Raw genomic sequence first — 26,662 nt, forward strand, 5'->3', positions numbered from 1 at the left:
TTTATTTACATTCTTACAAAAGAACAAATAAACAAGTTGATTTCAGGAGAGCAGGTGGTGGATTGTGTGACTGTGATGTTTTAAGGACATCTAGGTCGGCCAGTACGCTTCGTCAAAGGATCCTGTTCCCTGGAGCTGCAGAGTGAGGGGGGTCCTCACCAGACGGGCCTGGATTACCACGATGGCCCTGAACTCTCTGTCCTCACTAGAACACATAACATGCAAACATCTGAAACTCAAGCATGTTTTGGATATCGTAGTGAAATGTTAACGTTATAGTGTGAGCTTCTCATAAACCCTGTGTAGACGTTGTTGTGGCGGTCTGTGGTTTGTTACCTGGGAGTGAAGCTGATCTGGAGACACTGGCTGCCACCGCTGGTGACATGGCGCTCCTTTGACCTGGGAGACCAAAAGTCTGGTGTCACTCTGAACACACCGGAGTCTCCTTCATCTGACTCTACAAACACACACACACACACACACACACACAGGGAAGCACACAAGGCAATTACAGGTTGATAAGCTACAAAGGAATATGACTCATAATTGACACTACTGACGTCATCTCGTGTTGTGACAATATAATTATTACAGCAAACAAAAGGAAATCATTATATGTTAAACTCTCTCATTACATTTAATTGACTAACTGGGCTACAAACTGGTTTAATAAGGAAGATGAGTCAGACACCCAGGGCTCAACAACAAGGCTTGTCCGGGGCAGGTCAAATGCCATCCTCACTTGTCCAAAAACAGAATAAAATAAAAAGCATAATTCCAGTCAGTTTAGTCAAGTTGTGCAGAAACTAAAGACCCAAACACATCCCAGAGCTAACGTCAGAGCAATGATAGAGACAACAATACAGAAGACAGTTCAGTAGATACCTGTAACTGATTTCCAGCCAGTGTGGGCTCCGTGTCTGTAGAGGATGACTTCTATTATCTGTGTCTTCCCCACGTAGCAGAACCCAAAATCGACGCTGTCACTGGACAGACGCATTGTAACGAGCTCCAAATGGGCACAGAGAGGCACTGTCTGCACAGAGCAGAGAAGAAATTCACTTTGTGAGGTCAATTACCTATAAACACGCATAATGACTTGTGTTGTATCATTTTTTTTTCTCTCTCTCTCTCTTTGACGCATTTCCACCATTGAGCTTCACGACAGTGTCTGACCTGCAGGCTGTTGTTGCTGTAGCGAATCAGGAGGTTTTGCTGGAAACACAGCTTCCTTTCCTCTCTTGTACCATGGATCAGCGTCACCCCAGGAGGGACTTCCTCGCCCGTCTGGTCTGCGTGATCCAGAAGGGACAGGGAGCAGCGGAAGGCCACCTTCACCTGGTATTCACAGGCAACAAAAAGTACAACTAACTGTCAAGAATGACAAGATAACGGAGCATTTTGTATTTTCACAGAACATGACCGACTCTCCTCATCTCACCTGCATGTTTTGTTGTGGGTGCAGCACCAGAGACTGGCTGTCACCAGTAGGTGGGTTGCTGGAGGTGCTGGTCCGGACTCGACGCTGCTGCTTGAGCACTCTAAAGGGAGGCCGAGTCTCCAGTTGGAAGTGTAGGGGCATTTCTGAGTTGTTTCTCAGCTCAAAGGCCCGTTCGGTGTCAAATGCATGAACTAGCTCCTACGGAGCAAAACAACCAGAAAAGCGACCACTGAGCATGACTGGTCTGAAATACTGAACACCGTTGGGATCAATACATCACGCATGCACTTCAGTGTGTCAGAGCACTTTTGATTAGTGTTGCTGATTTGTCAGACCGACCATCTCGTATTTTGTCTTCAGTAAATCACCGGCTGAGGCGTGAAACTCCAGCACCCCCTCGTCCTCCTCTATCTGCACTATCAGCCTGCAGCAACATGGAGCCAAGGGGGAGATATGAAACATAATCAGACCACCTCTTGTCTAACGTCAGCTCATTTTAATTTAGGAAACATAAACAGAGTTGGATTCATTAGGGATTTTGGGGACTTGGTATGATTGTAATCGCTTACACTGCAGGCTTAACGACTGCAAGTAGATCCATTCTGACGGGCTCCAAATCCAAACCCTGAGCTCTTCCAACTTTACCCGGGACACAGGCAGCCATCTGTAAACACAATACAATAATAAGGGAATTTAGGTTGCGTCAGAGTCATCTCCTGTGTGCCTTTTCCTGGATTTAAAATTGAAAGACGCTTGTTTAGCGTGTTGAGCCTGTTACCTCGGAGTCTAGACTCATGAAGCCCAGAGCCAGGCCCACACATCTGGACTCACAACCTGACCCGGAAAGAGTCAAAGGAGTGAAAGAGGCATGGATGGTGCTGCTGCTCTTTGCTCGAATCACCTTGAGATGATCAGTAGAAAAAGATGATACATCGTTATTCATATCGCTAAAAGCAGAGTGGAAAAATGGATGTATGTAGCTAAAGTCTTATCAACGTACTATTTGCTGGGGTGTGATGCAGTATGGGTAATCCGAGCGGTTGCCCACATGAGGTCTGATGTGAACAGAGATAGGCTTTTTCTTTGCAGGGGAGGGATAGAGACATGTTTCCTCTTCCTCACAGTCATCCTCGGATCCACATTCCTCCCCTTCCCCGCTCTGAAATCAATAGGATTAAGCCGCTTTCAGCCAATGAAATGTGGGTTCACTCACTGGCATCGTAGCCACAATAATTTCCCAGAGGCATCGTCATAAAAGTCATTCAAGTTTATGTTCATGTATCCGTGTTGCGACGTAAAATGGACTCACGGTCATGCTACGGAGGGAGGAGCTCGTCCCCTCAGAACCTCGGGTCGTATTTCTTTCCCAGGCTGTTTGAACGCTCCCACCAGAAACCCTTAATGCGCCACTTAACACCTCGTTGCCATCAGCATCTTTAACTGGAAAGGCGTCTCCATATGCCACCACCATGTCCACCAGTTTACGGTCATTCTGATCTATGTTGTATGTTTCCCAGTCCATGCGAATATCTGGTGGCAAAGATTTAAATTAGATAACTTTAATAACCCCAAAAAGGGAGAAGTAGTCAGTCAGAGTCAGAGAGGTCACAGGAGACTACAGATAAAAAAAAGACATACTGCTATTGCAGGAGTCAGACGAACACACAAACAAACATTTTCCAAGTGGAGACATTGGTGTAGCTCAGGAACAGACAGTTCCAACAGTTGTTGGCTCTGAAGAAAACATGTGGAGCATTGTGGGTATTTGTAACCAGCCACTCTATGCACTTTCCCTTACCAAACATGGTGGGATTGTTGATGCGAAAAGAACGGGACACCGTGTCCCCTCCAGATACATGAGTGCCAAACCCAATACTGCAAACAGGAATGTCAAACTGATTTAGATATAATGCCATCATTAGTGTATTTTAATTGGAGAGAAGGATAGGAACAGACTGTGCTTTTGGTCCACTTTGGCCCATCATTTTGAGTGGGCAGCCTGTCACCGTCATCTGCATGGGAATGAGCGTGGGCTCGAGGTCCCCCACCTATGGGGGGGAGGGGGGGGGGGATTAGATTTCAACATTATTCATCAGCCTGCAACAAAATGAACAGGATGTTTTTGAAAAATCTTAATCTTACATTAGAGAGTAAATTCTAATCCCTAAATATCTGTTACATCCCATTGCATGGCATCTTACTTTGCATATGAGGTGATCTCTGTATTCGCCCCACATTTCCGTGCAGGCAGTGACGTCCACAGTCTGGGTCTCAAAAGGTCCCAGCATCCCAGTGTCTGGTAGGACAAGGAAAGCTGCTCCTTTCCCATGAGCCAGCAGGCTGCTCACAAACTCTGCCGATAGATACGGGAAGTTGGGAGTGTGCACTCAATCTGCATGATTTTAAAAGTGTGTGCTGTGTGCACTAATGAAAAGTTAAGCTTACCCTTGAGGGCTTTTTCTTCTATTTGCTGAGCTTGAACAGAGTGAGGCGGCTTCTTGACGTATGTCAATCTGCGATTAAAATGCAGCGCGCGTCACATCTGCAGTACAGCAAAGTCATTCTATGATCTGTTATTCAGGTTAGTGAGCTCGCTCCCCTTACCTTTTCTCTGACTGCTTCTCTGGCTTTGAGGCATGGCAGGTGAAATAATCCGCCTCTATGATAAAAGGGGCAGGGATGGCGGTTTGATTGGTTAACAATAACTGCTTTGTAACTGCTCTGTTCGAAACGACGTCATCGCCAAAGTCAAGCAACAGTGTTGAGGGGCTCTCGTCATCTGGAGGAGAGCTAAAGGCAAAGAAAAGCGACCGTGACTTAACAAACACTTGTGCTAGAGTTAGTGAAGCTACTAGGTGGTTAGATAATGGACTTTAAGCCAAGGTTACTACCAGACACTGGGCAGTGAGTAGGACACACTGAGTTTCTTGGCTTTGGAAGCCATGATGCTAACAACAAGAGGAGAGCTTATCCCCTGGACCTCACAGAGAGCAGCTACCTCAGTCAGATCCAGCTGGACAAAGAGACAAAAATATGATTCATATGCCTGTTGTAACTGTACCGTTTCACTGGGGAATAGGTCACGGTAGAGGAGCTAATTACGCTCTAACTTTAGTTTCACTGGGACTTTAATAACTTTACTTACATCTGTGTGAGAGATGAAATGAACTGTGATCTCCAAACTGGCATTAGGTCCCAGAGTGCCAGAGGAGGGGTCAAAACTGGCTGTACACAGTTCAGCCTGTTGACCCTGGAGCTGAGCCTGGTGGGTGAAGATGTGAAACTCAGATCACCGAGTATTAATTGTCATGAACGACATCTTAATTTGACCTATGAGGAATAAAAAAACTCAGAGCCATTCTCTAATTGATCATTTGTATACAAACAGCCTTACATATGATACGGATTATCATTCAAGCAGACCAGGGGCGTCTAACATGATGGCAGCATTCATTGCATCGTTCATTCTTCTCACAGTGAATGAAGTGGTGATAAAATGCGTACCATCCAGCTGAAGTGTGAAGGCAGCAGGGTCCGGTTGAAGAGAGTGACGGTTGCCTCGGCAGGAACTCCAATGTAGAGTTCAGAGAAGAGCAGCTCACCGTTGAGCAGACACACCTGTGGAGACTGCACATCTGCTCGCACCGACAAGTGACTGCAACACACACACACACACAGGTAGGGTTGCTTGTTATCAACGGGACGGACCGCTGAGAAACATCATTATTGCTGGGCTGGTCCCTCTGCACAGACCTTCCTTTAATTATTAAGTACAGTGGTTATTTCATCTCAAAGAGAGGAACAGTGAACTTTTATGCAGCTGAGCATCATTACCATCCCGTTCCATTCTCCACCGTCAACGCCAGCTCTGTTTCATATCGCTGGCAGAAACGGGGACTAAATAGCACGTCAACACCGCAAGAGGCCAAGGGGGGCAGCACACCTCCGCGTGGTTCCACTGAGATCTAAGCAACAGAGATTCATATAGATTTAATGTCAGTTTTTATCACAAATGTTTTGCTATATTATTGTCCAGTGTGCAGCACCTGTGTGTCCTGGTGTTCCTGCTGACTGTTAGGCCTCTCCTCCAGTGTCCAGGAAGCCTCCAGATGGGTAATGTTAGTGAGGAGCAGAGTGGTCTGTGCCTGCTCCCCGAGCTTCATGAGCCCAAACTCCACACTGGGCACACTGAGGGTCACCGTGGGACCCTGTCCGAAAGTCAAACGACGAACATAAAGAGGTCACAGCTCACAGATAAACTATACTCGAGGAATATCATAGAAAGATTTTAGCCACGACATGTTAGCAGTTTTGTGATGGTGTTACGAGTCATTCTTACCTTAAAACAGACTTCCACGGCCAAAGTGACGGGCTCGCGGCGGTGCTCTATGTAGCAAACCAGACTGGTCACAACCCTCTCCGGTTTCTCTCCCCTCAAAATCAGGTCGAAATCGAAACACTCGTTTTCCTCTGGACCCACAAAGGACAGATCAATCAATAATGAACCAACACATCAACTACAATAAGTGATGTTTACAATTCATAATGTACAAGTGCACCCAGATAAAGGAGGATGTGTGACACACCTATGCCACCAGCAGAGGGCTGTACTTCAATGATGTGGCTGCTGCTGCTCATTCTCTCCCATTGAAAAAAGATGCAGGCTTTGCTGTGGTTCCACATCTAAAACACGCAAGACACAGGAACAACCATGAATAACTGTAATTGTGTTAGAAATCTAATATCTGTCATTTATAGTTAACGTAAGGAAAAAAATGACTGCGGTAACCTTGAAATGCCTGCGGGTGGTCGAGCTAATATAAATCTCTCCGGGGATAACAACAGCATAGGGCTCCAGCAGGACCTGGTACGGCTCTGTTGATCCCTTGAGCTCTATCTCCATGACTATGACATCGCCTACCTTGGACCCAGTGCGCACAGGCTGAAGGACACTAGATGTACACACACACACACACACACACACACACACACACACACAATCCAATACTTTGCTGTGATGTCAGTTCTTTGGATGTGTCATGTTGGGGTGTTGTTTTTACACACACTTCTACCACAGTGCATACAAAGTGACAGGAACTTTACCCATTGTCAGTGGGCTCTGGTGGCGGATGGGGAACATCATTCAGGACTAAGTGACAGACACTGTGGTAATCCTTCAACTTAAGAAGACACAAACATCACATGAATTAAATATCGGCTTCTAGCTTCCAAACAGGAGACGCGTAATGTAAGACATACTGTGTTATACAAGTATTGTTTTCTGTTGTATAATTGGAGTCTTTTGTACTTCTTTAGGGCAGAAGGTGAATAGAAACTCTTGATCCTGGCAGGAGGTTAGAACTCCAGTTAGGGGGCTGACATGGAAAGCATCGTCTGTGGCCAGGTGGAACTGGATGTGGGAGGGCACTGGGGTTTCCCCTGGAAGTAATGGGTGCAGGTTTGGCTTCATGATCTGCCAGTGGAAAGGCAGCTCCAAGTGGCTTCAGCCCCAGAGAGAGAGAGAGAGAGAGAGAGAGAGAGAGATTTGTGATATTTAATGATCCCCGAAGGGAAACTCTTCTTCTGCTTGTGCCGCTGAGCAGGGTCAGCGACGGAGCAGCAGGCCTGGGTCTCGTAGATAATCAGCATTTAGTTTCTCACTCGGGGACACAATTACTCTGTTAATCCTGCCAACTCTAGGGGCTTGAATCCCAGCGCTCCAATTTAAGAGGTCTCCCTTCTTACTACGCTATCCTGTGGCCACACAAGAGCACACGTGATGTTTGTACTTGTGAAGACACACATGACATTAAAACATTTTTTTAAAAACACGATACCATTTCATGCTTCGTAGTGATGACGTATGAGAGGGTGAGGCTTACACGTTGTTTCTAATGATGAGTTTTCTCTGCTGCACAGAGTGTGGGTTACACGGGCTGAAACGGACAAAGTGCTCCGCAGTGAGGTCACGCACCTCTCCCACCACAGGAGGCTCCTTCTTCCCAGATACAGAAACAAGCTCAAGTGCAATCGACTGGCCCTCACCTGAGAAACTCACACATTATACAGACAATGGACAAATTGACTTGGACCTTACAATAGACAGATTAAAAGTCATATTTCACTAGTTTTCTGAAAAGATTCACCTTCAATGGAAATGTCTTTCACCTGGCAGTTGTCACACACAACGGTGAACACCTGACAGCTCCTCTCAGCGGTGGTGGGGAAGAACACCACCTGCAAACACACACACACACACACACACACACACACACTATTATTTGAAGCACACAGACAGTTTATAGGATTGAATTTCTATTCAAACACAGTTAGCTGCAGAGAAGTGAAACCTGCTGCTTCTAAAACAAACTGTGAAGTAACCTGAGAAGCCTATGAAGCATTGCATCCACATGTTTTCCATTTACCTCCATCACACACTCACCTCCACTACAGTGGCCTCTCCTGGCTGCAGCACAAAAACAGACGGGCCAACTGCAAAGGGTGGCTGCTCAGAAAAGTGTGTTCTTGCAACAGTCTATATAAAGAAAAGAAAGAAAACGACATGCAGGATACCTTTTTATTAATATTGGATCTAAAACAGTTACTGTATCTTAGATAATGTGTCGGATTGATTCGTACCCTGAGGTTCGAGGCTGGCCACTGGTTCTTGGGGATGATGCAAAAGGTGCCGGCGCTGACGCTTATATTTTTGCACAAGAACTCAACAAATCGTACCCCTCCGATCAGACAACAACCACAGTCCAGAACTCTTGGTACTGCACAATAAATAGGGGGAAATATAAACAATGCATGACCGATTAAAGTACACTCATGAGCATTACAACAACAACGGAAGGTTGGTCGAGTCTTATGAGACTCACATGTGAGTATTGGAGGGGGTCTTCTGGCTGCGATGCGCACCCAAAATCGGTGTCCAGCAAGGGTCTCCACCGTTACGTAGTCCTCATAGTCCCCCAAGGAGTCTGGAGCGAAGCGCACTGTGTACTTACAACTCATCCCCGGGGCAACAACACCACCCTCACCGGGGAATCTCCCTGCCAAGACACATCTTCATATCATTCCCTTCCTACATTGCACCATAAGTTTCTAAATTCACTTGTGTGCTATTTTATCTTCTCATAGCGTTTGATGCAGCAGTCGGTGCAGGTATCGCAACAACAAAACAGGAAATCACCTGATTGCATTCCAGAGATGTATGACTATATTGGCCAAAGCTCCTGCATGCCTTTCTGATACAGTCATGATTTGCTCACTATCAACAAGGACAGGAATGAGGAAGCTGTGTAATCCAATCACAAGGAAAAAGGCTCACCCAGGCCAATAGAAAAGTAAGGAGTGGTAGGAGGGATGACTCGGACAGTGCGGCTCGCAGCAGTCAGGTTTTTCAGCTCGAGGGTAGTCTAGAACAGGAAAGGGCATTATCACATTGAAAAACAGTGGGTGGTTTTGTGTAAAATTGTAATTGTTCTGTTTAAGTTACTCAAACATACCTCATAAACACGTCCCACACTGTAGTCAGTGAAAACCACCTCTGAAGGTTTTGCTAGAAAGGCTGGGACAGGCTTTTCAGTTGAGCTTTCGGGGAAGAACGAACACAAAAGCAACACCTGATTATTCTGTCTGTTCTCAACAAAGACGCTCTCACAGGAAGTGGTGAGCTGGGTTAACGAGCTACCGCCGCCAGCACTGAAATCTACGTCAAAACCACAAAGCCAGCATTTCTCATTCTACTTTCTATATATGCCAAAGAAGAAACTTGTCTTTTGCTTTGTAGGTTGCGTCAAAGCCGGCGCTGCACTAATATAACGGAAGTGGGAAAGGGTTCTTGTTAAATCCCAACCCCTTAGCTAACCTTTGTAATGACTGCATCTTATGCATATTTGGCATAAAGGCATATAGAATCATGCGCATGTCCCTGACGTCCCGTTACTACACTTACCACATGCACGTGGTAGATCTTGCTAACACAACAGTAGTCAAAAAGTGTCCTACATGCATATCCTCCCATTGTTAATTGTGGCCAACAGTGTTTGTATCCACGGGCAGAATATAAATCAGCATGTCTCTTCTAACGCATACGTGGCTCTCATTGCAGGTTGTGTCTTGTTTCACCTTCAGATAGGCTGATAAGAATCAGTCCATCTGCAAATATTATGTGACCCAGAACCTGAGGGGGTTGCGCTAGGTTGATTTGATTACATGGGAATCATTTTGGAAAATGTTAAGTTGAAGATGTATGGACACAGCCTAGGGTTTCTACTGTGATAAGGCATATGTAATGCGTAACGGCAAGCTTGGCACGAGACATTTATACTCACAATATGCAGCAACCGCAACAATTTTAAAGGCAAAAAGATGAGCATTCACTGTGACATGTGCCCTTCTACTCGGCACACTCCGGGTACCTTTGCTTCTCCATCGCTTTCCTTTCACGCTCCATCTTCCCCACTTTTGTTCTGGGACGGACGAGGGATGCGCCACCCGGCTGTGCAACCGGAGGAAGGAAGCGAGGATTGCGTAGGAAGTTCTGGGGAGCTTTCAGCTTCTGAAGTCTTTCCAGTCCCTCTGCCCGATCCGTTGCGCTTGGCTCACCCTTCCACTTTGGTGGGGGTTTGGTCTGGTCGGGCCTCTGAAACATAGTAGTAGAACACTGATGTTTTCAGTTTTCAAAACTCAGAGGAACGCCTTTTAATAATGTTCTTTTTATGTCCTTCTGTTGTTCAATTTGTCTACTGTTTCAGTTGATTATCTATTCATTCAAATGTAGGCATTCTATTCTTGTAATCAAAAGGGTGTAGGCTTGTGACTCCTCACCTCCCTGGGAGTTTTCTTCCTCTTTGGGGTATCTGAGCTGGATTCGAGAGTCAGGCTGCGATCTGACTCATTCATTTCTGGGCTGGGCATTACAGTATAACCGTCATCCTGAGGCTCCCTGGAGATGTGCATGGTCCAGGCGATGGTAGGTTTGGCAGGATTCCATTTTACTGACAGGAAAGGAATAAGTTAAATATTGGAGGAAAAAAAAAACACATTGGCTATGAATAATTTAAGATGAATCCAAAAGGGGGTCATGTACTTGGTGCTGGAGCTCTCACTCGGGGTTTTTGTGTAGGTAAGTAGTCCTGGGGGGAAATCAGGTTGTTCTTTTTGAGAAGATCATCGTCTACACACCAGGAAAAGGCTGACTGGACTGAAAATAGACATAAGAAATAACATCCCTGTTGGTATATTCAAAGTAGATACATGTTTACAACAGTATAACAGATATCAATTCATGAAAATGTTTCCATCACACCTGTGAGGATGCCCCGGTGATCATGAACATCTCCCATCTCCTCTTTCAGTCTCTCATAGGCTTCTTCTTTGGCCGCAGCCCGAGCTCTGGCCTGAATTATATGACTCTCCAGCATGTCGGCCTCTTCCATACACCGGCTGTATTCACAATGAGCCTGCGTGATTGAAAAGAAATGACACATTTCATGAAATACTGTACGATTTCACCTCTTGATGTTGAATTGTGAAGCATGCAGGGCAGTTTGTTTCAGCATTAGATATGTTGTCGGGTCACCTGTTGGAGCTCCTCAACATATCTGTCATGGTAGCTGCTTCCTCCATTCTTTGTCTTCATGAGGTTGGACAAAGTGTCTTTCCCAATGATGTCTCGTGTGTATAGGTCCTTAAAGGTGCTTGCTAACACATGAGAAATGTCCTAATAAACAAGACAAGAGATGTTTTTAAAACGTAAAGTCAATTTTGCTTTATGTTTAGAGGTTAGTTGAGTATATTCTTAGCAGCAGGTGTTCATACCTGTGACTTTCCTGATGCAAGTCTGTGACTGTCCACAGACGGATGAAGTCGCGATGTTTCTCTTGTCTCTGGTTCTTCTTGCATGGTGCAGGTGTGCCACTCACGCAGCTAACGATTAAATGTGCGTCAACGTAATTCCGTATAAGTTAGTTAATTAGCGTAAAAACAACGTCAAAAACCGACACGTAGCGTTAGCAAGACGAGTTCCACGCGTCATTAGCCTTCCTAACATAACCTATAAACATATTTCATATGTGGATACAAGTTAATTGTGTTGAAGTCCTTCTGAGCGCGCTGCTGTTCCGCAATACTTGTGTACAGTTGCCATAGCAAAAGCAACCGGTACATCCGCTGTAGACAGTCCACGTGCTCCAGGAAGGAGATCGCAGAAAAATACACGTTATTTCACTGTAAAACAAACAAAAAAACTGCCTTTTAACCTTTATTTTAACAATTTAACTGTATAATGTACATGTATGTACGAGCCAAAACGTTTGGGAGCTACTGGTTCACTGGGACCACCTTTAACAATGTTATATCTGTGTGTGTTTTTGGGGTAAAGTCTCAAACTGAAAAGTAACTGACTTGAGTAAAGTAGTCTATCTGTAAATTGAACCTAAATGAAGGGCTATCCATCTTACTTTCTTTCCACTCTCAAACTGAAAAGTAACTGACTTGAGTAAAGTAGTCTATCTGTAAATTGAACCTAAATGAAGGGCTATCCATCTTACTTTCTTTCCACTGCTGAACTTTATAAAACTATAATACATTAATAAACTATTGGCCTTATACAAAAGTTCCCCTACCGTCTTAAAAGTCACTGAAACATTGACTAAATAATACATAATTTAAAGAGTATTGAAGATGACTATGATTGATTGATAATCATTTAACTCATCACTTGTGTTACAAAACTAAAACTTAAGTGTTTCATGTTCAATTGGCAGACACATGCTACATTGAGTTAGTGATTAAAGATGGTTTCATTTGATTAAATTAGGATGATTTCAATTTGTCTGAATTTCTGAAGCATTTTGTGACTCTCACCTGACACTCTGAACCATATGAGACAACTCGTAACAGCAGATGCAACATGTTTATCAAACATACACCGGCATACTGCATACTGTCATTTGAGGTGTGGCATTGTCGCTGCTGCCTGTGTGACTTATTTTTGCAGAAGCTACTTGGAAAAGAGCAGCTGGCTGTTCTTGTATAGAATGCAGAAGTGTAACACAGGTACTGACGGATAGGTGGTTTTCTGCAAATTGTGTCATGCAAAGTATTTTCCAAGCATTTGTCTGTGGCTGCATGCAAAAAGAGCAGTTTCTGTATAAGAAGTAACGCTTTTGAAATACATTCTAAACTCTGTGTTTCGTTAAGGAGGCAAAAATTCCAAAGACACCCAAAACAAAATCTTTGACTGTGCTAATCAGGCGGTGCTTGAGTGGGATTCTCAAAGAGAGTGATTGTTGAGCTCACTTTGTAGCTCCTCGTGGTTGGCCAGACAGAGCTTCTTTTTTTTCCACACAAGACTTGCCCCAACACGAGAGTTCATAGGACAGAACAGGCTGGCAGATACTGATAATAGAGAGGCACACAAAGCGTGATCTGTCTAAGCCCTCATTGTATCAGGCTATGTTGTAACAGCAGGAGCTTGTGTGTCAAATGCACAAACACTATTTAGTGTTTAGCATCCTGCCATATTAGTGACACCAACAACAACACAAAACCTGACCTTTAACAATTCCCCAGTGGCCAGAAAGAGCGGGAGATGGGCTCTGCATGCATGATAACCAACACCTGCTCGTGTAGCTTTGAATATGTTGCTTTAGCACATATTTCTCTTTGAATCAACACTGTACTGGAATGTCTACTAAGGATAGACGGCTTCAGCTGCTGTCAGTAGGTCCTATAATGTAAAGACTTTACAATAATGATGATTACAGACATGGTGTGATGTGGAGGGATCGCACTCTGAACACTAACTGTGCAGTGTAAAAAGCCAGAGGGGAGAGGCTAGAGCTCACTAAACGGCAGGTATGTACCAGACTAGGACAACACCCGACACAAATCAGATCACTCTCTGTGCCAGAATGTGACATAAAATCACAGCACTGAGTTAAGCATATAAGATACATAGTAAAGCCCCCATTTAAGGTTTGCATTGGACCAAATGCATGTTTATTTTTAGTCTCTGTTGAATTCCATCCATAGGTGTAGTTTCTCACTGGCAGCCAGCTGAATGACATTTTTAAGGACAAACAGTGCTGGACTTGTCAGACCGGTGTGGCAGTGGGTGTGGACTGACGGCGTATAAGAGCCTGATGGGCTGGAATTAAGTGCACTGTGTGGATAGGCTCAGAGGGGCCCACACGTTGGATCTAATCCCTAAATACAACGAACAGACGGGTGTATGGTTGTGGTAACTCCTGTAACATAGGTGACACTATACTCGGGAGAAGAAGAGGACTCGGCTCATGGTGATATAATTTGACTGGAATCAGAATGGAGGCAAATGGCACAGCTGGGAAACATGGTGAGTTGGTGTGTGGTGACGCACAGATTTATACCGCCTGTTGAATTGTTCTACTGCATCCACCAGCTCACCTGTTGAAGTGTTTCACATGCAGTGGGGGGTGAGGAATATCTAGTGTACTTATGTTTGTGTGATTTTTGGCAATAAGAGTTGTGACTTTATTTCATCTGTATCAAAGAGCTTGAACGTTTTTAAAAGAAAAGAAAAATACATGCATATAACTACTACATTTCTGTTGTTTTGGTATAGTTGTGGTTTAGGTTCCCGGATGAGTGTGAGAGTGTCTCTGACAGCAAATTTGCAACCCAAATATACAAAGTGTTCGGTGCTTTAGTTTTTGTTTCCAGGACAATATCACCTTTCACACAACAGCAGAGTACCAAACACGCGCCGGCGTCATGTCTGTCCACAACCAGAACGCTTGTAAATTATATTACACATATTTAGAAGGATAATTAGACGAAAGAAGACGCATTACCACCACGGGGTGGCGCTATTTCACAGCCCATCACTCAAAGAGGATCTACGGACTTATTCGAGATTTTAGCCTCCTAATTGTTTGTAGAAGAAAAAAAAGCGTTTAAACTGCGCACATTCAACATGCACTTAAAGTTGTAATGTAGCCTATAATGTAATTTTCCATTCCTAAAGCAATGGGAAGTGAGACTCCTCCTCACTTCAACGAAAGACTGACAGTGTTAGAGTCGATCTGAAGCGTCCTAACTCGATGGCATTGAGATGTTTTCACACTAATAATATGTTAAGACTGAATATAAAGTTAACTTTCTATATAGACTTTCTATATAGAAGTCCTCGGCAGAGTGTGCACAGCTGGACATGCACCGCTGCAGGGAATATAACAGCTATGAGTTTAGACCCGCCCCATGAAGGGGGAACGACGTGTAGGGCTGCTGCTGCGCCTCCACACCGAACACACATTAAACACCGACTGGATAGCTCGTGTTTCTACTGTAAATATAATCAATAAATAAACAAAGAAGAGGAAGAAGTTATTCCACAATGTCTTGTTTACATAAGCGCCTGAAAAGGACGAAGTCAGAGGAGCAAGCTTACCAGGAGCAGGTGAAAAGAGTTGCGCAGGAGAATGGAAAACGGTTAGGTAAGTCCCCCCCAAAAGGTGTAAATGTGCCTGGGTTGACGTAAAATGACGCTCTGGCTATTTTCAACAACACGGGCAGGCTAATGTTTTGATGACCTGCATTTGAAAGGTGCATTCTCGTCAACACAAATCAGGGATTACATCGAAACTTGCAGCAGGTGAACACACTGTATGTGTAGAGCAGGAGGCTTTATGAAGGCGTCCTCATTGCCTGGAGCGGTGAATTCTTTCTGTCTTTCTGTCAATATGGCAACTCAGAGAGAGGGGGTCGGAAAATGACTAGGCATGCAATCTATTTGTCTTTCAAAAAGGGACAAACACAGGAAGGAGTTTTCACCTTGAAAAGAGCCGAATGGACAGAGGGGAACTCCTCCTTTTGTAGCCGCATATGTTTATGAGTTATTAGCAGAGCAATACAATGCGAACTGTTATAAAGCACTATAAGCAAATACTACTTTGATACTGCGACAAACTGTTGCACCATCTGGATTTGTTTTGTTTTGTTTTGCTCAACCCTTTCTGTACCATGCATGGGTCTTTTGGAGCATCTGTTACTTTCTCACTGGAACGCAACAAAAAGCACCCCGGCTCCCTCCTCGGTTGTGTGAGAAACCTGCTCATTACCTAATTCCTCAGAGGCATTTCACCTTATTCTTGCCATCTTCTTGCCCTAGCTTGCCTCACAGGGTGTAGGCGACCTCACATCTGAAACTGATTACACTGCAAAAGAAGGGGGGTAAAAAAAGAAAATCTGATTTTCATAAACTTCCACAGATATGGGAAGTGTTTGTTGCTGTTCTCTTTTCATAGCAAAGACCTGGTGGGTGACTAAGGACCTCTCCTTCACGGTAAAGTAGATAACATGAACAAGGAAGGAGATGACGAGCAAGCAAGCTGCCACTAGACAGAAAGCCTGTCTGAGCAGAGGCGGCTTTGAAGCTCTCGAGCTGCTTTGCCTGGTCCTCCTCGCTGCCTGCAGCGAGTTCAGAGGCTCATAAACAGCCTCTGTGAGTCTGTGGTGCGATCCGGGGGAGAAAAAAATGCCTGCAATGTTTAGTTGCTGCCCACGACCCTGACACAATCCCAGCTGAGTTGTTGTGAATGCATTTATCCTCAAATGCCCTTTTGCTTACTGAGAGGACATCAATAGGCATTTTACACAACTGCTCTGTATTATGTTTAATGGCAATCATAAACTGACGTGATGTGCAAAGCTCAGTCCCTCCCACATACACTGACTAGCACCAACCTTACCTCGCATCTGCACAGACGGAAAAACAAATTGACTAAACATTGCCAGCATTGTCCTGTGAGCTTATTGTTAGCTTCCTACAGCTGTTACACACCCTTCCCAGTAAGCTTTAATCAGCTGGTTACTTCACCTGAATGATAAGCCACTGGCACTGTTGCATGAATCACTGGACTGTACACTCAGAGCTGAGTACAGAAGTACACACAGGTAATGTTAGAAACGGGTTCACGATCAGCTGATCATGCTCAGATGTACAGGGTCTTTTTAAGACAAAAACAAATGAATAATATGGAAAAAGCTTCCATTAGAAAGCCAGAAATGTCATTCAGCCCACAAAAATACAATTCGTATGGTGAAAGCCAGGAGTCATAGTCAAACTAAGGTTATATAGAGGTGCATGCAGTTTACAGTTTAACATTTTGTGTGTTGGAAACTTACTATCACACATTTTTCCTTAGTTACAATGTCATAATTTCCCTCTATAGAAACAGCCCCTTGCTAGTGCATCGTACATTATACAGCATTTAAATTGATAGGATTTGTGTATGACCCCTGCAGGTTTGGAGGGAGATCCAGATCTACAGTTCCTGCTGGTCGGCGGGCAGCTGATCAAGATTCGCTCGAGCGCCTGGAAGAAGAACCGCTTCTTCAAACTGCAGGAAGACTGCAAGACGTTGTGGTATGAGTCCCACAACATATTCAAGCGGAAGCAGACTTGTGAGTGTCGTTTTCTACATGGGTTACATCTTTTTAAGTTCTACAAAGCCTAGAATCCTCCTGAGTTCCAGTTTGTGTGAGTTTTCTTTCACTTGGGCTAGTCCAACCCACTGTCTTCTTGAGCTGTTCATTTGTCTGCTACTATTCTGTTAACATAGAGTTCTCCCTTCAGATCTCAACAATAGCCTCTTGTAAACACACCCCTCAAATCCCACGGCTACTCGTGAATATGTGAGCGGTGGTGACATTGAACTCACACAGATTCTGCATACTACTGTGAGGCCAAAGACAGACTGGAAAATACTAGTGTTTGTCCATGTGTGTGAGAGAGATTATTTCCCTCTGATTTCTGGTGTAGTAAGCCACTGTCGGGGTGTGAATGTATGGATGCGTCCTCTGGGCCTCTCTGATCTCTCTCCAATCCCGGCGGCGGCTGCTGCCACCAGACCTGATAACCTCTGTCCCGAGCCTGAGCCTTGAACAAACACCGAAAGACAGAGCAGTGCGTCTAATCTTCCACTTACAGACACAGAGGTGTTATCGATCGATACGGTCGTGTGAACGGTCATGTGTCAAAGCTGATATTTAACATGACCAAACTAGCTGAGAGACGGGCCTCGAAGTCACAGGCATTTCCTTGTTTACGGAAATAAGCGTGCATGTTTTATTGCTTTCCTGTGGGCTCGAGCTGCCCGCAATTACCGATCAACTCTAAAGCACGTATTGTTTTTAACCAAGAGATTCTTCTGCTGCTTCACCAGAGCAGAAGTTGTTTCATTGCTGCGGACACATTTCTATGAAGTGGCTGTAAACCATCCACTGAGTGAGATAAATGCCCTCCACTCTGAGTCACTTCTCATTAGTCCCAATAGACTGTAAAAAGCTCCTGTTCTCTTTTTCCCACGCTCTTTGACTGCCATTTGCCTCGATAGCATTCACAAACAGATACACAGGCACGTACACACTGTCAGGATCACATGAGGTGGATAAATATAACACATTTCTCAAGATACAACTCCCTCATATTACTGTCAGTCTGCTATTTGGCACAGAGATAAAGGTATTGATAATATTTGCAAACTTATCACATCAGAACAATATTCATGGGTTCATATTCAAACAAGTCTTAACAGATTTGGTATGTAGGCGGTTATTGTTTTGCATGTCATTTTCAGTTTCTTAATTTCCAATCTCGACCCCAAGCTGAATGGGAACCTTAAGGTCGGACTTATACGACAGCGTATCAGGACTATTGTAGGTATAAAAAAAGGGATAAAAAATCAAAGAGCCGGGGTGGGGGAGTAATATTCAGAGTAAAAACTTAGAATTGCCAAGATTAAATTTGTAAATTTCAGAGAAAAAACTCACAAATTTACGAGAAAACCACCTTCTGCAAGAAGTAGTGTTGTTGTTGTGAAGGAACCACACCGCTTCACTTGATCACACCACAGACGCCGCCACTTGCTGTGTATTATGCCTGCAGTGGATGACCTAATCAAATTATACTTTCGTGTTTAGCAATAAGTAAATACTTGTGATTTTAATCCAGAATCACCATATTATTATTAGCATCCAGACTTGACGTTGCCATGAATTGGGCCTTTTCAGAAGAGAACAACATGCTGATTTAATACATACGCCATCGTAAGCTTACATTCACACACGGACATGGCAGACTAACAACAAACACCCTCATCCCTGCTAAATGCTGTCTTCTCTTTGAAGAAAAGAGTTTTGAAAACAGCCGCAGGAACTTTGAACTTGCACAATAATCTCATTGTATTCAATTTCATCTGGTATTCAAGCAATGCCGGGCGGGACACGGATGACATGACGTGGACATTGTGGAAAGATTGGATTCTCTGATAATTTGCCAAATTCACAACCCTAAACTAATCTACAGTGGTCTGTTTTTGTGGGCATAATCTGCAAGCGCTGATTAAACAAACACTACCCTTCTGGTGAGTGCCTCCAAGGTATTTTGTTCATCCGGCAGTCAGCTGAGTGTAAACCACCAAGCGTAGGGTGTGTTTCTCCACACCGCCCCCTCACTGTCGGAGTTTTTCTCTCCAAGTAGTCTGACCTTCAGATTCATCCTGCCCCTAAATAGTCTCTGATTCTCTCAGGAACAATGGCCGCTCTTCACTAGACTCCCCATCCTTTAGGATGTAAAGGGTGGAGACACTGTGATTGTAACCCAGCTTCAACATATGGCCTCTTAGCTAAGCTTGTGGTGTTTTGTTACCAGGGCGGTTGTTGCCATTTAGCGTGATTACATCATCCGCGGCCGTGCATGCTCTTCCGTACATTAAGCTGCTCAACAACAGAGCAGGACCCCCCGCCAAAAGTATGGGTGAAAACAGGCTTTGTGTGCAGAGACCTTCAGTAAATGTTCTCTTTGTGTGGCCGTTTAATACAATATATGTCGATCACAACATTTTATGTGTTGCCCACGTGTTGCCAGTGTGTGAGGCGAGAAGATCAAGTGAGGCCGTACTGCATCGAACGTTAAATGCAGTCATCAAATCTCCATGGAATGTGTTTGTGTTGCCAAAGAATCCAAATGTTCAGCAGACAACAACAAAATGTCTGAGCGGCCATCTGTTAGACCGTCTCTGAGGGCTCTTAATCTAAAAAAATTGCTTAGTTCAGTTTTTGGTAAACAAGATTCAAGCTCAACCTAATGTTGTTATGTAACATGTTTACATGACATGCACTCATGCACTCATCTTCTCAGTTGTTCCAGACTACATAAAGTTGTTTGACTTATAAAACTGCTCAAATCAATATTTCTATAGTAAATTAAATAATGTAATGTGATGGGAAAGGGGTCGCTCTTTGTGTCTTTCAGCTCTTTCAGTTTTGGGTTAATAGCCCACAACTTTACAGCAGACAGACAAAGTCAGCATCTGGCTGATATAGTGAACGTAGTGCTGCGTTTAGAAGCTAAAGACCGAGATATTCCCCTCAGGAGCTGATTCAGAATAAAACACAGCTAGGAGAGTGAGTATTGGTCGTAGGGGGCTAAAAACATGGCAACACAAATGACTGCTAATGTTGCTGTGTGTTTGCCAGATGTGTAAATATTCAACTGTTGAGGCTCGTGAGTGAAGGCCACAGACGCGAGCTACCACACAGAAACAAAAGCCTTCCTGTAGATAAGATGGAAAAGCAGTTTGTGGCGCTCTGTGTTGTCTGTGTACACCAGGACAAAAAGTCTGCTGCCACAAGATACCGACTTGTCGAAGGGCGGATCTTCAAGGTTTGCTTTAAAAGGGCCAAGTGACTTCCAGCGAGGTCGTGGTTGTTCCCAGTTATCACACGGAAAACTACTGTATAGAAGCTATTAACAATTATTACCACTGCTGATGACAGAATTGGTAATCAATAGAAAAATAAAAAAAAAAATTCAAGTGAGAAACAGTTGTTCTCTACTGATAACGGCTAAATTAAAGGAAAACCATTACATTGTGGACGTTTCGGCCTTTTCCAAATTAAAAAACAATGCAAGTGATCGTTTCTCAATAATGTACATAATGTAATATGAATGTTATCTAGTTTAAATTGAAATATATTACATTTTTGGGAAAGACAAACGAGTAATCCAGACTAGGAGTTTCCACTATGGAGTGAATTAGTTTGTAAAACATATTATTACTTGTATTATTATTACAGATAGAGACTTGACTCCAGGAGGATGTTGCATGTCAAACTTAACTTATAGCATGTGAAAGTACTGTTTATACTTGTTTAAGACTCTTTCTGGTGGAATTCTAGTGTTTTGAGGGAAATCTCTAACGAAGCCCTTCCTCCCTCCAAACAGTCTCCATCGATGACATTGATTCAGTGCGCAAGGGCCGTCAGTCTGAGGGGCTTAATAAACACACCCACAGCAGTGTTGAAGACCAGTGCTTCTCCATCATCTTCAAGGGCCACAAGAAAAATCTGGACTTGATGGCAGCCAACGGGGAGGAGGCGAAACAGTGGGTCAACGGCCTGGACAAGATCATGAGCAACATGCTCAACCTCAGCCGGCAGCAGAAGAGTGAGCAGTATCCTTGGCTTCTGGGTCTTTTAGTGAAGAATGTGTTTGCAAATGTGTTTCCCAAATGGAACTCCTGGGAGTATATAAGTGCCTTTTTGCTGTGCCAGATTTGTTGTTTTGTTCTTAATTAGTTCAAATATAATTCTTAAATCTAAATGTCAGTTGGATCATCAACTGCATGCGGAAAGCAGACAAGAATGATGACAACAAGATGACCCTGAAGGAGCTGAAGCACTTCCTGAGACAAGTCAACATCGAAGTGGACGACACTTACGCTGCGGAAATTTTCAAGGTGAGACGCAACAAGCCGTTGCATCCTGCAGATCTTGAAATGTTATCCATGAAAAATGCATAGTTCGCCAAACTTAAAATCTTGTATGTGTTTCATCGTGTCACAGAAATGTGACAAGTCCGATTCCGGCTCCCTGGAGGGCTCAGAGATCAAGCACTTCTACGACGTGCTGACATACCGCGAAGAGATAGATGAGATTTACGGAAACTACGCTAAAACAGAGGGTCAGATGAGCTCCAGAGACCTGCTCAACTTCCTGTTGAATGAGCAGAGGGAGGAGGTGTCCATGGAGGATGCTCTCAAGCTGATTGATAAACACGAGGTGGATGAGACAGGTAAGGAGTTTTATACAAGTATTGAGAGACACACGGTCACAATCCACATATCGCATGATATTCACCGGGTCTGTCTGTCCTCTGTCCACCAGCAAAGCAGAAGAAGTGCATGTCCAAAGACGGCTTCCTGATGTACATGCACCATGAGGAGGGCTCCATCTTCAACCCGGCCCACAAACCGGTGTATCAGGACATGCACCAGCCCCTCAACCATTACTACGTCTCCTCCTCACACAACACATACCTGATGTCAGACCAACTCAAAGGACCCAGCAGCACAGAAGCCTACATAAAGTAACTACTTTTACCGACATACTCTATGTAACATTAACTGAAGGGGAAACGTTTTCATGAAGGTGTTCTTTCCCTGCAGAGCACTGATGAAGAGCTGTCGCTGTGTGGAGCTGGACTGTTGGGACGGGGCTAACGGCGAGCCTGTCATTTACCACGGATACACACTCACGTCCAAAGTGCTCTTTAGAGACGTCATTAAAGCTATCAAAGACTTCGCCTTCAAAGTATGTTACATAACGGTGATTGCATTTCAAATCCATCCCTGTTCTTCTCATACGGACAGTTATGGAGAGCTTCACCTCCACTGAATGGTTGTTTCCTTCGTTTCTCCAGACATCTGACTACCCAGTGATCCTGTCCCTGGAGAACCACTGCACCGTGGACCAACAGAAGCTCATGGCCCATTACATGATCTCCATCCTGTCTGATGCTTTGGTCACAAAGCCTCTGGGCAACACCATGCCCACCGACTTCCCCTCACCTGAGGTGTGTAAATCTCAGCTCACTGATTCCTTTTCATGAAACATTTATACCGTCATTGACTGACTCCTCTGAACTGGCCGGTAAGAGCTGCAAGAGGCATTTCCAGCAATCGGCGAGGCTAAAAACAAGCTTTACCGAGTCTGTTCCTGGCCACAATTTGGGGCGTGAGTCAAAAACTGACATCCACAGAAAAGTTTGGTGTGGTTTTGAACCGGACTATCTGCAGATTCATTCTATACCCGATAAATTATGATGCAATAAAATTAGTCACAAAACGAGATTAAAAAAATACCAGTTTTTGTTATCTTTGCCGCCATCTTGACTGTAATGGAGCCGGGAACGACCACTGAGTGAGATTCAACTCTTCTTTGTTTGGGAGGGAAGAGGAGCCACACCTGGCCGAGATCTGCACTATACCGAGTGCTCTTTGTGGCAAAGGAGTTTCATTTGTATGTGAACATGGGCTAGTTTTTAGAGTTCGTCTAGGTGTGCATGTCATTAATCAAGCATTATATCAATGTAGTTTTTTCTGCTACAAACGTATTGTTCACTGTAATTTCCCCCCTAAATCTTTCTTCCTTTAGCCCTTATTATGTCTTAAATAATAAACATCTATGATGGATGCATTGAAAAAGTCCTCAGCACTGTCATGGGATGTGGTGCAGGGGTAGAGCAAAGACTCAAGCGCAGACACTGGAGACGAGGTGGAAGGCAAGGTTAATTTACTGGCACAAAGGTGGACAAAAACAGGAACCAAAAACAACTCCAACAGGGAGCGCGAAAAATACAGACTGAAAATAAACAGCAAAGTTCCAACAGGCAAGGTCCAAAAAGGCAAAGTCCAAACAGTGGGACGTGGCGGGAACAAACCTGGTACACGGCGCGCGCACACACAGGGAAGCAATTAAACGATCCGACAAAACAACAGGGAAGCAGGGGAGTTTATATAAGAGGGGTTGACAGAGGGAAAACCCAGGGGCAGGTGATTGGGCACAGGTGTAGTGAATGAGGAAAATCAGGAAACAGACACAGAGACACAGGCAGGAGCCGGGAGGAGACCAGGGGCGGAGCTACAGAGACAGAGACACAGAGACAGAGACACAAAGGAGGCAACGCCTAAACCGTGACAAGCACTAGAGGTGACACAAAGAGAGGAGGGCAAAATTAGCACGTCAAATCCTTTTTCAGTGACATCCCCAAAGCCCTGTTCAAATGTAGCACCCATTGGATGAATGCCTGTGGCATTGTGAGCTTGCGAGGAAATTATAATGATGCATTACACAGCATTTTCCTCTCTGTCATTGGCTGCTGAGAGGGCTTGAAAAGCAGCCAACATTAACATGTTTTTTTCCATTGAAAGACAAGAATATGCTTCCCTACATTTAGCTATTGAGTGGCACATTATGTTTATAAATTGAATAACAACACATAAACACACATTTTGTCGTTTTTTGTGTAGGAACTGAAGGGAAAGTTCCTCATCAAGGGGAAGCGATTGAAGAAACTGGATGCTGCCCTCAACAATAACAGCATCATAGAGGAAGGCACCGTGTCTGAGGAGGATGAGGCTGCAGATTGTAAGGAGGACGGACAGAAAGCCAAATCAAAGGTGCGTCAAGTGTTAGTAATACTTTTCAAAAATAAATGTGTTTACTTCAATGAAACTGAGCCGCTATCCTGTCTCCTTTTAGAAATCAAAAATCAAACTTGCCAAAGAGCTCTCAAACATGGTCATCTACTGCAAGAGTGTCCATTTTAATGGCTTTGAACACGCCAAGGAAATGCAGGCCTTCTATGAGATGTCCTCATTCAAGGAGAGTAAAGCTTTCAAACTGGCTGAGACTTCAGGTAAACATCACAACTTACTAACCTAACTGACATGTTCCAGGATGATTTCTCATGAGCACAGTATGAGAACTGTTTCAATGTGTTCTCGTAGCGACTCCCTACATCCATCACAACATGGACAAACTCAGTAGGATCTACCCTGCTGGCTCCAGAACTGACTCCTCCAACTATAACCCAGTGCCCATGTGGAACGTTGGCTGCCAGATAGGTACGCTACCCTTTACTATATGCAGAAATCCATTCATTAGCATTTTAAGTGGTACAGTTAATAGTTAAGGTTTCACTCCCTTCTCTCTCTGATTTGGTTTTTAGTGGCGTTGAACTTCCAGACTCCCTCCAAGGAGATGCACATAAACCAGGGTCGGTTTCTGCCAAACGGTGCTTGTGGCTACATCCTGAAACCAGAATTTCAGAGAAGCCCGTCCTCTCAATTTGACCCCAGCACACTTTCCAAAGGGCCCTGGCTAAAGAAGAAGACCTTTAACGTGATGGTGAGAGTTTTTTACAGTTTAACCCTTAAGAGTTCACACCAAAGGGACATCAAAGAACTAGCGGCGACAAAGGCCGACTGTTGTGTTGTCTCACGTCGCCTGTGTTGCATTTGACCACACTGCAAAGATCACAGCCTACAACTATCTAGCGTGTACGTTTTGTGGCTGCGTGAGAGGAAAGAACTCTCCGTACCAGCAGGTAACGGTGGTCTGCATTCGCCATTCGAAAAGGGAAACAGGAAGACCTAGACAGCGGATATACAAGTCGTTGTTATGATACATACGTGAACCAAAGCAGTTTGTCGACCATTTTCACACCAATCTTGCTCACCAGTTAGCTTCATTCCAGATGGACACATTGTTTTGATAATTTTCGTGTATTGGAATGTCCAGATGAGTTGGGATGGAAAATAGAAAGCGCTGCGTGTGTGTGCCCGCCAGACTTTACGCATTTGCTTTCCTCACTTCCGTTTCTTTTTTCTCTCTCTTAATATTTGTATTGTTACATATTTGCGTTTTGTTTCTCGATACAAAAGGTGATCTCAGCTCAGCAGTTACCTAAAATCAACAAGGACAAACAGAAATCCATCGTTGACCCTCTGGTGAGAGTGGAGATCTACGGCGTCCCGGTGGACAACGCCAGCAAGGAGACACACTACATCGATAACAATGGTGAGCGTAACCCACATACACAGATATGGACACACACTGCATTGTTCAGTTTTCCCTCTGAGCAAATGTCACAAACTGAAAAAATAATTCCTCCCTGCAGGGTTCAACCCAATGTGGAATGAGAGTTTCACGTTTGACATCCACGTCCCAGAGCTGGCCGTGCTGCGGTTTGTGGTGGAGGACTATGACTCAACGTCCTCGAATGATCTCATCGGGCAGTACTGTCTACCGCTCACCAGCGTACAGAACGGTAAGAGAGTCCAGCGTAAACAGAGTTTGAACTATCACAACTATTTCTTAGACAATAGCAAGATGTAAAGCATATGACTTTTTTTCGTGTTTCATATAATGTATGAAGTGTTTCTTACACTGATTTGCTGACGAAGCTAAAACTCACTTCCTTTTTTCCAGGGTATCGCCACGTCCCGCTGCTCACCAAGAGAGGTGACGTCATCTGCTCGGCCGGACTCTTTGTGCATCTCATGCTCATAGACGCCCAGTAGGATCGCGTTTGGATGAACCTTCATGTCAGCAACAGCATTTTTTTAAGGAACTATTTTAAGGAATTTGTCCAGTTTTAATGCTAAATATAATTTAAGTTCAAGTTTGTCAGGTCCTGACTCACCGTTTTATGCGTAACACTTTCCGGTCATTGTGTAATTTTAGCTTTTTTTTAAAAAGAAGTATGGTTGAGAGCTCAGAGTGAATGGAGAAGTAAATGAAAGAGTAGTGTGGGAAAGTATTTAAAGAAAGTCATTCAAATGTATTTGCCATATTGGGGGAGGGGGGGGGGTACGATAATTAGAGGATTAAGGTGTATATAATTCAGTTTTTCTGAATAGTATTTTATTTCTTATAGATGTCTTGAGGCTTTATATCCCTTCAGGATCATACAAATCATGCTCATGGAAACAATGTATTTGTCAAGAAACACAACGAGCACTGAACTGTTTTAGTGACTCTGCCTTGATTTAAGTTTAGTTCAGTTATGATGTTGGTCACTGGAGCGACAGAATAAACAGTATGATACCAAAACTCAAATGTTTTGCCCATTGAGAGAGACACATGTGTGTCTGCACAATGTTTGTCAATGTTTTAATTCTTTAAAAGACTTAAAACTTATTTTTGACTATAACATTATGAGCATATCACGAAGTGAACTGTATCATACACAAATCTGCTTTTAACATATTGAGCATTCATTCATCTTATCAAGTATTTCATGTGAAACTAATATTTTCAATCATACTTGTCTTTTCTCTTGTATGAATTTGCACTAGCTCTCAAATAAAACCAGCAGAGTCC

At 44.0% G+C, this 26,662-nt stretch overlaps 2 protein-coding genes across 4 annotated transcripts in view; one reads left to right on the forward strand and one right to left on the reverse strand.

Moving 5' to 3' along the window:
- Window positions 1-11,672, reverse strand: dlec1 (DLEC1 cilia and flagella associated protein). The gene is made up of 38 exons (XM_079181782.1): window positions 11,270-11,672; window positions 11,031-11,171; window positions 10,758-10,911; window positions 10,539-10,652; window positions 10,277-10,446; window positions 9,868-10,091; window positions 8,953-9,037; window positions 8,775-8,862; window positions 8,323-8,496; window positions 8,081-8,217; window positions 7,884-7,976; window positions 7,588-7,678; window positions 7,324-7,486; window positions 6,750-6,942; window positions 6,545-6,621; window positions 6,231-6,393; window positions 6,028-6,124; window positions 5,781-5,911; window positions 5,488-5,649; window positions 5,276-5,406; window positions 4,946-5,096; window positions 4,587-4,703; window positions 4,333-4,454; window positions 4,046-4,231; window positions 3,887-3,954; window positions 3,643-3,794; window positions 3,398-3,489; window positions 3,240-3,316; window positions 2,751-2,971; window positions 2,442-2,600; window positions 2,220-2,342; window positions 2,011-2,105; window positions 1,781-1,865; window positions 1,442-1,639; window positions 1,177-1,338; window positions 886-1,036; window positions 337-457; window positions 1-205 (listed from the first exon to the last, which is right to left on the reverse strand). Exons 1-38 carry the CDS (start codon window positions 11,351-11,353, stop codon window positions 91-93), a joined length of 5,067 nt encoding a protein of 1,688 aa, XP_079037908.1. The 5' UTR covers window positions 11,354-11,672; the 3' UTR covers window positions 1-90.
- Window positions 11,673-13,625: 1,953 nt separating this feature from the next.
- plcd1a (phospholipase C, delta 1a) overlaps window positions 13,626-26,662 on the forward strand; it is a 28,258-nt gene continuing 15,221 nt past the window's right edge. The window contains exons 1-15 of one of the 3 annotated variants that reach the window (XM_079181286.1): window positions 13,626-13,808; window positions 16,739-16,897; window positions 20,721-20,949; window positions 21,105-21,234; window positions 21,341-21,569; window positions 21,662-21,863; window positions 21,943-22,087; window positions 22,197-22,349; window positions 23,806-23,955; window positions 24,038-24,194; window positions 24,286-24,402; window positions 24,507-24,685; window positions 25,222-25,357; window positions 25,458-25,607; window positions 25,769-26,660. In XM_079181286.1, the coding sequence (XP_079037412.1) occupies window positions 13,778-13,808; window positions 16,739-16,897; window positions 20,721-20,949; window positions 21,105-21,234; window positions 21,341-21,569; window positions 21,662-21,863; window positions 21,943-22,087; window positions 22,197-22,349; window positions 23,806-23,955; window positions 24,038-24,194; window positions 24,286-24,402; window positions 24,507-24,685; window positions 25,222-25,357; window positions 25,458-25,607; window positions 25,769-25,860 (2,259 nt within the window). In that variant the 5' untranslated portion in view covers window positions 13,626-13,777 and the 3' untranslated portion in view covers window positions 25,861-26,660. Of the gene's footprint in view, window positions 13,809-14,727; window positions 14,929-16,738; window positions 16,898-20,720; window positions 20,950-21,104; window positions 21,235-21,340; window positions 21,570-21,661; window positions 21,864-21,942; window positions 22,088-22,196; window positions 22,350-23,805; window positions 23,956-24,037; window positions 24,195-24,285; window positions 24,403-24,506; window positions 24,686-25,221; window positions 25,358-25,457; window positions 25,608-25,768; window positions 26,661-26,662 lie in introns of those variants that run through there. The other 2 variants (XR_013767544.1, XM_079181285.1) reach the window with 2 other exon arrangements.

This window comes from Pholis gunnellus (assembly GCF_910591455.1).
Source record: "Pholis gunnellus genome assembly, chromosome: 20".
Taxonomy (NCBI): Eukaryota; Metazoa; Chordata; class Actinopteri; order Perciformes; family Pholidae; genus Pholis; species Pholis gunnellus.

Coding starts and splice junctions, on each gene's coding strand:
- dlec1 (XM_079181782.1), bottom strand. CDS start 11,353: ATGCAAGAAGAACCAGAGACAAGAGAAACATCGCGACTTCATCCGTCT. Junction 6,394..6,544: donor CCAGAGCCCACTGACAATGG/GTAAAGTTCCTG, acceptor GTGTACATCTAG/TGTCCTTCAGCCTGTGCGCA. Junction 5,407..5,487: donor AGGAACACCAGGACACACAG/GTGCTGCACACT, acceptor TCTGTTGCTTAG/ATCTCAGTGGAACCACGCGG.